Source organism: Bufo bufo, chromosome 7 (assembly GCF_905171765.1).
Source record: "Bufo bufo chromosome 7, aBufBuf1.1, whole genome shotgun sequence".
In the NCBI taxonomy this organism is placed as follows: Eukaryota; Metazoa; Chordata; class Amphibia; order Anura; family Bufonidae; genus Bufo; species Bufo bufo.
Window position 1 is genome coordinate 42,904,194 of NC_053395.1, and position 10,921 is coordinate 42,915,114.

General features: G+C 46.4%; 1 protein-coding gene across 1 annotated transcript in view; it reads left to right on the forward strand.

The window, feature by feature from the left end:
* The first annotated feature begins 680 nt into the window (after positions 1-680).
* The window catches only part of LOC121008735 (neuronal pentraxin-2-like), a 45,921-nt gene continuing 35,680 nt past the window's right edge, over positions 681-10,921 (forward strand). The window contains exons 1-2 of the mRNA XM_040441431.1: positions 681-1,425; positions 5,565-5,781. Of these exons, the coding sequence (XP_040297365.1) occupies positions 991-1,425; positions 5,565-5,781 (652 nt within the window). The 5' untranslated portion in view covers positions 681-990. The remainder of the gene's footprint in view (positions 1,426-5,564; positions 5,782-10,921) is intronic.

Genomic DNA, 10,921 nt, shown 5'->3' on the forward strand with positions numbered 1-10,921 from the left:
ATACACACACATTATTCACACAAACACACACACACATTATTTTCACACACATTATTCATACACACATTATTCACACACACATTCACACACACACACACATTATTCACACACACACACACACACACACACCATCTAACTCTACATTAGTTGGGCGGACATGACTGGACAGCACACAGCACCACTTGCACTCTGCACTAGCACCAGGGTTGCCAACCATCCAGAAATTTCTGGACAGTCCGTAAAAATAAGCGACTTTTTTCCTGTGTCCGTGAAAAAAAAAAATGTGTCTGTGATTTTTTTGAGGTTGGTTGTATTTGACTAGATTATTTTGGTGGTAATTCTCATCATTTGACAGCTCCCAGTAAATGCTGGTGATGGCGTCTTATCAGTATATTGAGCTGTAGACACAGATTACGTGTAATATTTATTATGGTTTTCCAATTTCTCCGTAAAAAATGTCTGTCAGTGATTTTGGGATAAATTGTCCAGGAAAAGGTAAAATTCTGCTTGGCAGCCCTAACCAGCACTTTCCCCTTGTACTTTTACACCTCATCCAGCTCCAGTCCAATGAAGTATTCCAGCAGTTAACCCCTTGTGGCTCTGGTTTCTATCCCACCCACCACCCTCAGCCCTGCAGACTCTCGTTGGATGAGATGACACTCATGTGGGGAAGATGCTGCCGTCCAGGACACGCCTGCTGCTGCTGTCCCTTTAAGATGAGGCAGTGAGAGGAGCTGGAGCAGCAGAGAGCTCAGTACCTGAGAGGATCTCACAGAGAGCAGCCAGAGAGGCTCCAAGAAAGTCTCTGCTCGTCCCTCTGACTGCCCCTTGGTCGACTTCACATCCGCCGACCAGATCGCACCAACTTTCGTCGCTGAGGTCTGATCGCAAACGTCTCGGCTCCTGACTTCCTCTCTGTAGTCGGCGCGAGACGATTCGACAATACAAACCAAGCAGTCCAGCCTGTGGTGCGGAGCGGCGGCGGTAGGCATGATCCTCCTGCTGACTGGGATTATTTGTTTACTGGTTTTTGCTACTAGTAATACTATAAAGAACCAGGAGAAGACTGGGGAGCGCTTTGTGTGCACTGCCCTCCCCCCTGATGCCACCCCAGGGTGCCCCATGCCAGGCTTCACCGGGTCCCCAGAAGAGGAGCTGAGAACTACTGTCATTCAGCTCCGGGAAACCGTCCTGCAACAGAAGGAGACCATAGGCAACCAAAAGGAAACCATCAGGGAGCTGACTGCCAAGTTAACCCGCTGTGAGAGCCTGGCAGAGGATGGCAAGCATGGCTCCTGGAAAAAACTATCCGGCAAAGCGGGAGGAAAAGACACCATGGGGGATCTGCCCCGGGACCCCGGTCAGGTCATCGACCAGCTGGGCCGCACCATGCAGACTCTGAAGGACAGGCTGGAGAACCTGGAGGTAAGGCTGGCCGCAGGATGTGATTATAGGGGGGGTAGGTGAAAACCGCAGTGCAAGGCTGTGTTCACACTGTGCGGAGCCGGGACCTCAGCACCAGGGACAGCGCGCAGGGAGAGGAGCCCATAGAGGAGCCCGGGAGCTGTCCAAGGTACAGGGTGCTGACAGGGGTCCAACCACTTCATCGTGTCTGCACCACTGAATGTAGCAGAGCTAGAGCTGTCACTGAACTATGTTGTGTGAATGTGGTTAATTTAGGAAGATCAGTCACAGTCCTACAGAACACTGGACCAAGTCAGCTCTGCTACATACACAGGCTCTGCTCTACCTGTATATACACTGCAGCTTAATACTATCTATTTATCTATCTATCTTATCTATCTCTCATCTATTTATCTCAATGTAGTAGAGCTAGAGATGTAGAACTGTTCTGTGAATGTTAAGTTGATTTAGAAAGATCAGTCACCGTCTTACAGAACACAACTACTAACAAACCATGAGGTAGTGGAACACTGGACCAAGTCAGCTCTGCTTCACTGACAGACCATGCTCTGCTCTATCTGTATATACACTGCAGCTTAATATCATCTATCTATCTATCTATCTATCTATCTATCTATCTATCTATCTATCTATCTATCTATCTATCTCAAATCTGTTTAATCTATCCTTGTATATCATGGTTAAAATAGGACATATTTCCATGCAATTCAACTAGAGGAGGAGAAAAAGACATCACTTTGTCCTTCACCCTATCAATCGATTTATTGGTCTGTCTACATATCTATTCTACATAATATGGTTACAGCATGTCAATCTAGTTCAACCAACGGAGGGGAGAAATCTATCTATCTATCTTCTATCTATCTAATATCTATCTATCTATCTATCTATTATCTCTCTATCTATCTATCTATCTATCTATTATCTCTCTATCTATCTATCTATTATCTCTCTATCTCTCTATCTATCTATCTATTATCTCTCTATCTATCTATCTATCTATCTATCTATCTATCTATCTATCTATCTATCTATCTATTATCTCTCTATCTATCTCTCTATCTTCTCCATAGACATTGTGCAGCGCTGTGTACTCCACTCAGTTCTAGGGTCTGACCACAGCCCAGTGTATATGAAGTGTCTGTCCGTCTGTAATGTATGTCTGTCCGTCAGCACGGGGACAGACTGGCGCTCACTCGCTGGCACCGACATGTATGAGCGATGGATGTACCATGAGAACCTGAAGATCGAGCACCAAATATCCAGAACCTCAGGGAGTCCGTGGTGTCTCTTCAGGACATTACACGCCGCACACTGACGTCCTCCGTATCTGCGGTCCGTCTACAACCCCCCAAACCCCCTCTTGCAGCCGTTCATTATTGATTATGACAGCGGCTTAAAGGGGCAGGAACCCTGAAGAAGTTCTTTCCATGGACTTTCTTATGCAGACCTGATCCTATTCCACATTGACTCCTTGCATTGTGACTCTGTAAAACATCGGATGGGTTCTGTATGAATGAAAGGCACAATGCTGAGGACAATGTCTGCTCGTTGTCTGCATGAGGCTTGTTATTCTAGTGGGAGGAGGAGAGGAGAGGAGAGGGAGAGGAAGAGGGGAGGGGAGGGGAGGGGAGGAGAGGAGAGGAGAGGGAGAGGAAGAGGGGAGGGGAGGAGAGGGGAGGAGAGGGGAGGAGAGGAGAGGAGAGGAGGGGGGAGGAGAGGGGAGGGGGGGAGAGGAGAGGAGAGGGGAGGAGAGGAGAGGAGATGAGAGGAGATGAGAGGAGATGAGAGGAGAGGAAGAGGAGAGGGGAGGAGAGGAGAGGAAGAGGAAGAGGAGAGGAAGAGGAGAGGAGAGGAAGAGGAGAGGGGAGGAGAGGAGAGGAAGAGGAGAGGGGAGGAAGAGGAGAGGAGAGGAAGAGGAGAGGGGAGGAGAGGAGAGGAAGAGGAGAGGGGAGGAAGAGGACAGGAGAGGAGAGGAGAGGAAGAGGAGAGGGGAGGAGAGGAGAGGAAGAGGAGAGGAAGAGGAAGAGGAGAGGAAGAGGAGAGGAGAGGAAGAGGAGAGGGGAGGAGAGGGAGAGGAAGAGGGGAGGGGAGGGGAGGAGAGGAGAGGGGAGGAGAGGAGAGGAAGAGGAGAGGAAGAGGAAGAGGAGAGGAAGAGGAGAGGAGAGGAAGAGGAGAGGGGAGGAGAGGAGAGGAAGAGGACAGGAGAGGAGAGGAGAGGAGAGGAAGAGGAGAGGGGAGGAGAGGAGAGGAAGAGGAGAGGAAGAGGAGAGGAGAGGAAGAGGAGAGGGGAGGAGAGGAGAGGAAGAGGAGAGGGGAGGAAGAGGAGAGGAGAGGAAGAGGAGAGGGGAGGAGAGGAGAGGAAGAGGAGAGGGGAGGAAGAGGACAGGAGAGGAGAGGAGAGGAAGAGGAGAGGGGAGGAGAGGAGAGGAAGAGGAGAGGAAGAGGAAGAGGAGAGGAAGAGGAGAGGAGAGGAAGAGGAGAGGGGAGGAGAGGGAGAGGAAGAGGAGAGGGGAGGGGAGGAGAGGAGAGGGAGAGGAAGAGGAGAGGAGAGGAAGAGGAGAGGAAGAGGAGAGGAAGAGGAGAGGAAGAGGAGAGGGGAGGAGAGGGAGAGGAAGAGGGGAGAGGAGAGGAAGAGGAGAGGAGAGGGGAGGAAGAGGAGAGGAGAGGAAGAGGAGAGGGGAGGAGAGGAGAGGAAGAGGAGAGGAAGAGGAGAGGAAGAGGAGAGGAAGAGGAGAGGGGAGGAAGAGGAGAGGAAGAGGAGAGGAGCGGAGAGGAGAGGAGAGGAAGAGGAGAGGAGAGGAAGAGGAGCGGAGAGGAGAGGAAGAGGAGAGGAGCGGAGAGGAGAGGAGAGGAAGAGGAGAGGAGAGGAAGAGGAGAGGAGAGGAGAGGAGAGGAAGAGGAGAGGAAGAGGAGAGGAAGAGGAAGAGGAGAGGAAGAGGAGAGGAGAGGAAGAGGAGAGGGGAGGAGAGGAGAGGAAGAGGAGGGGAGCGGAGAGGAGAGGAGAGGAAGAGGAGAGGAGAGGAAGAGGAGAGGAAGAGGAGAGGAGAGGACCGCGACTCCCAGTGAGGGATAGAGCGGTCTAATCCTCGGCGGAATGTACACACGCCGGTCACTATCTCATGTGTTGTTCATATATGTAGCAGCCATGACTTTGTCACTTAAAGAGGTATTGAAGTTTGAGCAAATGAACATTTTGTAAAATGGAGTTATTTCCATATACCTTCAGTCTATCTATCTATCTATCTATCTATCTATCTATCTATCTATCTATTATCTATCTATCTATCTATCTATCTATCTATCTATTTCACAATCTTCAAGATCTCTGCTTGCAGCCATGCAATGGAATTCTTCATTGTTTACTTCTACGTGATACAAATCTGTCCTGGTCCCAGCTCATTAAAGGAGTTGTGCCAAGTTTTGAAGTTATCCCCCACCCACAGAATAGAGAATAACCAACTGATCCATGGGGGTCCCACCACTGGGACCTCTACCGATCCACAGAACGGAGGTCCCATTCCAAGATCTGATGGAGTGGCGGGTCAAGCCATGTGCCCTGCAGCTCCATTCATTCTCTATGGAACCTCTAGAGACAGCGGACTACAACTCTCAGCTATTTCCAGTGGTCCCATAGAGAATGAATGGAGCAGCAGAGCACAAGCTTGACCCGCCAGTCCATTGCCCCATTTTTAGGAACGGTGGGGGTTCCAGCGGGAATAAGGGATAGTTGCACTGTAACAAGCCATGCACCTGTGTGTCCATCACTCGACCGGGGTAAATAATGAAGGGTTCTATTCCATGACTGCAAGCAGAGATCTTGAGTAGTGCGATGAATTGCTTCAGAAAGTATATTGGAAAATTGTATAAACTTTTATCATACATTTGTTCATAGAAACTCTAATGGCCTTTTGAGTTCATGCAGCAACATTACAATGAGTGGTATTAAATGTCCCAGACAAACTCAGCTCTGCTGCATCTGTAATGATGATAACACTATGGCTGGGTAACCAGAGCAGGTAGCAGAAATGGGATAAGGCATTTTAGACTCATTTCGGCCCCATTGCAGGGGAACGCTGTGAATTTGGATGCCTAATCTATCCGTCAGATGTCTAATTGATTGTCCTTTTTTGTTAAAGTATCAGTTGCGATCCAATGTGTCGTATTCGGCTCTGCCGAGTGACCTCCGAGAGATGCTCCAGAGGAGGCTGGGGGACCTGGAGCATCAGCTTTTAAACAAAGTGGCAGAACTTGAAGATGAAAAGTCGTTGCTTCATAATGAGAGCGCAGCGCACAGGCACAGGACCGAGTCCGCGCTCTCTGCTCTCCTGGAAAGAGTCAGCGAGCTGGAGAAAGGTAAGTCCCATACATGTGTGATGTGTCAGCAGTGATGGCGGAGGAGGTTTTATGGACCTGGCTGCTTTCTTCCAGGAACACTCCACAGGTTGTGCGTAGTATTACAGCTCAGCTCTATTCACTTCACTGGACAGGATCTGCAGTACCAGACACAACCTGTGGACAGGTGTGGCGCTGTTTCTGGAAGAATGCAGCCATGTTCTTCTAATTCTGGATAAGACATGTGACTTTTCAAATGTGAACAATTACAGTACGGCCACATGTTCATGTTTTTTGATGCAGTTTTTGAAGCCAATACAAGAGATGGATTTAAGAGAAGAAGCAGTGACCGTCTTAATGCTTTCTCTCCTTTTATCATCCACAACTGATTCATTAATGATACCAGATGATAAAATGATGACCACAGAATGTATGTAAGAGTTTAACAATAGATAATAGATAGATAATAGATGATAGATAGATAGATAATAGATGATAGATAGATAGATAGATAGATAGATAGATAGATAATAGATAGATAGATAATAGATAGATAGATAGATAGATAGATATTAGATAGATAGATAATAGATAGATAGATAGATAGATAGATAGATAGATAGATAATAGATAGATAGATAGATAGATAGATAGATAATATATATATATATATAGATAGATGATAGATAGATAGATAATAGATAGATAGATAGATAGATAGATAATAGATAATAGATTGATAGATAGATAGATAGATAGATAGATAGATAATAGATAGATAATAGATGATAGATAGATAGATAGATAGATAGATAGATAGATAGATAGAGAGATAATAGATAGATAGATAGATAGATAGATAGATAATATATATATATATATATATAGATAGATGATAGATAGATAGATAATAGATAGATAGATAATAGATAATAGATTGATAGATAGATAGATAGATAGATAGATAATAGATAGATAATAGATGATAGATAGATAGATAATAGATAGATAGATATGAGATAGATAGATAGATAGATAGATAGATAATAGATAGATAGATGGATAGATAGATAGATAGATAGATAACAGATAGATAGATAGATAGATAGATAATAGATAGATAGATAACAGATAGATAGATAGATAGATAGATAGATAGATAGATAATAGATAGATATAAGATACATAGATATGAGATAGATAGATAGATAGATAGATAGATAGATAGATAGATAGATAGATAATAGATGTGTTCAGGGGTGGACTGGGAACAACCTAAAAGTGGTCCTTATGTTGTAGATGGGTTTAAATTGACAGAAAGAGGAGCAAAACACATTAGACAGGGACAATAAAAGTAGATGGGACAATCAATACATTGGTGCAGCACAAGATACCGCCGCAGCAGAAGCAAATACCACAGTGCAGCACATAGCACTGCTGCCCCTGCTGCTGTATTCAACTGTATCATCGTCCTGAGGACAGCAATACAGTTGATTAAGTTGAGTTAATTAAAGGGTTTCTGTCACCTGAAAAATGGGTATTAAGCTGGCTGACATGAGCGATGTGCCAATGTCAGCTGAACATAACTATATTAGTGCCATCTCACTATGTGCCGCCGTTATTGAGAAAAAGGAACTTTTATAATATGCCAATTAACCTCTAGGATCAGGGGGGGGCGTTGAACCTGCCCCTAGAGGCCCTGTTTGCCCACTTCTTTTCATGCCCTTCTTCTCTTGATTGACAGGACCAGGGGAGCGCTGCTCTCCTCTTGCCAGCCGCGTCTACTAAGAAAATCACACGCCTGCGCCGTCCCGTTCAGTATTCGGCGCAGGCGCACAGTGAGGGAAGGACGGTCGGCGCCGCCTGGCTTCCTCACTGTGCGCCTGCGCTCAATACGTCACAGTGAGGAAGCCGGCTGTTGGAGAACGTCCTTCCCACACTGTGCTTGCGCAGAATACGAGACGGCGCAGGCGCGAGATTTTCTGACGGGAGGAGAGCAGCGCTGCCCTGGTCCTGTCAATCAAGAGAAGAAGGGTGTGAAAAGAGGTGGGCAAACGGGGCCTCTAGGAGCAAGTGCAACGCCCCCCCGGACCCTAGAGGTTAATTAGCATATTAGAAAAGTTCCTTTTTCTCCATCACGGCTTTAGGCAGCGAGATGGCACTAATATAGTTATGTTCAGCTGACATTGGCACGTCGCTCATGTCAGCCAGCTTAATACCCGTTTTTCAGGTGACAGAAACCCTCTAATGCTGAGAGGATCACATGTATCCGTCCAGCGGCCGTAAGGAGGGCTCAGGCGGCCCCCTGGGTTTCGGCCAACTGGGAAATTTCCCTGTAGGGTCTATGGCCAGTCCATCCCTGATAATGTGTACAGGATGTGTATGTATCATGTATGATAACCTCCTAGTCTTCAAGCCTGTACACAGATCTGCCTATAGACAGGTTTACTGTCTGTGCCTTCCACAGGGAAGGACCTATGGCCTCCAGGTATTAACCACTGGTATCCCAGTATGAGCTGTGATTATATTCATTTCTAAACCAGTTCCAAGCCGTTGGATCCCGTCGGTGTATTACAGGGGTTGAGACCATACAGTGACTCCCTATAGGCCACCTCTACAACCTGCGTGGAGACTGTTACCTACAGGCGGTGACGTCTTCTGCAGGTTCTGGATGGAGGCCTGTGTGTCACTGCATTTTACAGATAGGTTATAATGGCTGAATTCAAATACGTGTTTGCTGGGCATTTTACTCCTCGAGGACCAGAAAACCAAATATTGCCACCGGCACTTTTAGTAGTTGCTGCCTGGTAATGAGAACGGGTGAGGGAGCTGGAGGTGTAGTTAGTATACCGCCATATGTGAGACCGATATCCAAGCACATCTGTAACATGATAATGTCATGTGATACTAATAGTGATACCTTCCCTCTATCACGGCAGTAATAATAAAGGCTCATAGCTGGTGGTGGATCCGCAGAAGTTATGAAGAGACGCCACTCCATAACTTCGGCGCATCCAGCTCCAGTTCTAAATGTAAGGTTACTTTCACATTAACGTTTCTATTTTCCGGTATTAAGATCCGCCATAGTATCTCAATACCGGAGAAAACCGCTTCCGTTTTGTCCCCATTCATTATAAATGGGGACAAAACATAACTGAACAGAACAGAGTGCTCCAAAATGCATTCCGTTCCGTTTGGTTGCGTTCTCAGACCAGAGAGAAAACCGCAGCATGTTGTAGTTTTCTTTCCGTCATGGGATGCGGACCAAGACGGATCCGTCATGACCCGCAATGCAAGTCAATGGGGTCGGATCCGTTTAACTCTGACACAATAGCAACCTAGGTATAGCCAAGATTTAATTATGTTTAAAGGGGTTGTCTGGGTTCAGCGCTGAACCCGGACATACCCATATTTTCACCCAGGCAGCCCCCCTGATGTTAGTATCGGAGCATCTCATGCTCCGATGCGCTCCCTTTGCCCTGCACTAGATGGCGCAGTGCAAGGGCTCTTTTGTTTACAATAACACACTGCCGGGTGGAAGCTTCCGCCCGGCAGTGTGTTCGGTGACGTCACCGGCTCTGATGGGCATGCTTTAGCGCTGCCCTACCCGTTTTACTGGCTACGGCAGAGCTAAAGCCCGCCCATCAGTGCCAGTGACGTCACCGGGCTTCCTGGCAGCCCCATGGAGAGCCCGGTTCATCACCGGAACTCCAGAAAATGCCTTTGCCCTTCACGATTTAGCGCAGGGCAAAGGAGAACATCGGAGCATGAACTGCTCCGATGCTCAAGTCAGGGGGGCTGCCGGGGGGGAAATGGAGGGGTTGTCCGTGTTCAGCTCTGAACACGGACAACCCCTTTAAATACTACAACTATATTACTATAACTTTAAACTATATTACCTCTTAAAAGGGGTTATCCCATGACTAATGTAATAAATGATAATCAGACATCATATAGTCCATGGCAATCTCTTTCTAACAAAGCTAGAACCAGACCTGTACCTCACATGGATCCAGAGATCTCCCCATTCATTGCTCTGCTAGATGTATACAAAGCTGGCACCTTAAGGGGAGTGTCTTTTCTGCTGCAGCTAAGGGGGCGTGTCCATGCTCTCTCTATCACAGCCCAGGGGGCGTGTCCAGGCTCTGCCTATCACAACTCAGGAAGCAGTTGAAAGACGAAACTGAGCATGTGCGGCCATCTCAGTGAGCAGGACAAAGAAATAAGAAAAGGAACAAACAGCAGGTGGCGCTATACATATAGATTTTATTGAATAGCTCACTGGCTATGATAAATGTTTAATTACATGCAATTACAAAAATATTTATATCCAGGTGCTGGTTTGAAAACTGTAGATCATTTTTCGTGGGACAGCCCCTTAAAGGGGATATTCCAGACTCAGCCAATAAAGGTCCTCATATAATGAAAAGTTATAAAATTTTCTACTTTCTGCATAAATTTTAAGATCTCTGTTTGCTGTCAATTAATAGGGACCCGCATTCTTTCCTTCCATTAGATGAACCCTATATTGGTCTGATGATCACGTGGAGTCCATTCCACGTCAGAGCTCACCGTACTGTAATGAGATGTGAACTTGTACATCATCCCATCACCGGGGTAGCACATACGTAGATCTGGCAGTACTAAGTCGTGACATATCACAATACTAGTATAGTATATAAAACAAATAGGAGTAACATAGTGCCATACAGAGTACTATTAATACTCCAGCATGCAAACCTGCAGTTTACCATATGCTATGAGTACTGGAATTTCTGCAGGCAAGCATTATATCATATACTACCACTACTCCAGTAAAACTGCTGACATTGTATTATTTGGTACTCCCACGGTATTGGGAGAGCAAGCAATGTATTGTAAACTACCGTACTACTGCGGCGTACAGCGGAACGGTCCACCTACCTGGAAGAGGTAACAAATTATATCTACTGATCAGTGCAATACATCTACAGATCACAGTAATGTATCCTAAGTAGACTGTAGACCTGTCCGCTGTTTGCTACAATATTGCAGAAATGGACCGACCGTGTTGCCTATAGCAACCCATCTCATTGTTGAGCGCTGTTAGGTTGCTATGGGCAACAAAGACTGTATGGCAATGCATCCAGGTTGCTGTGATTGCTATCTGAAGGCTAAACAC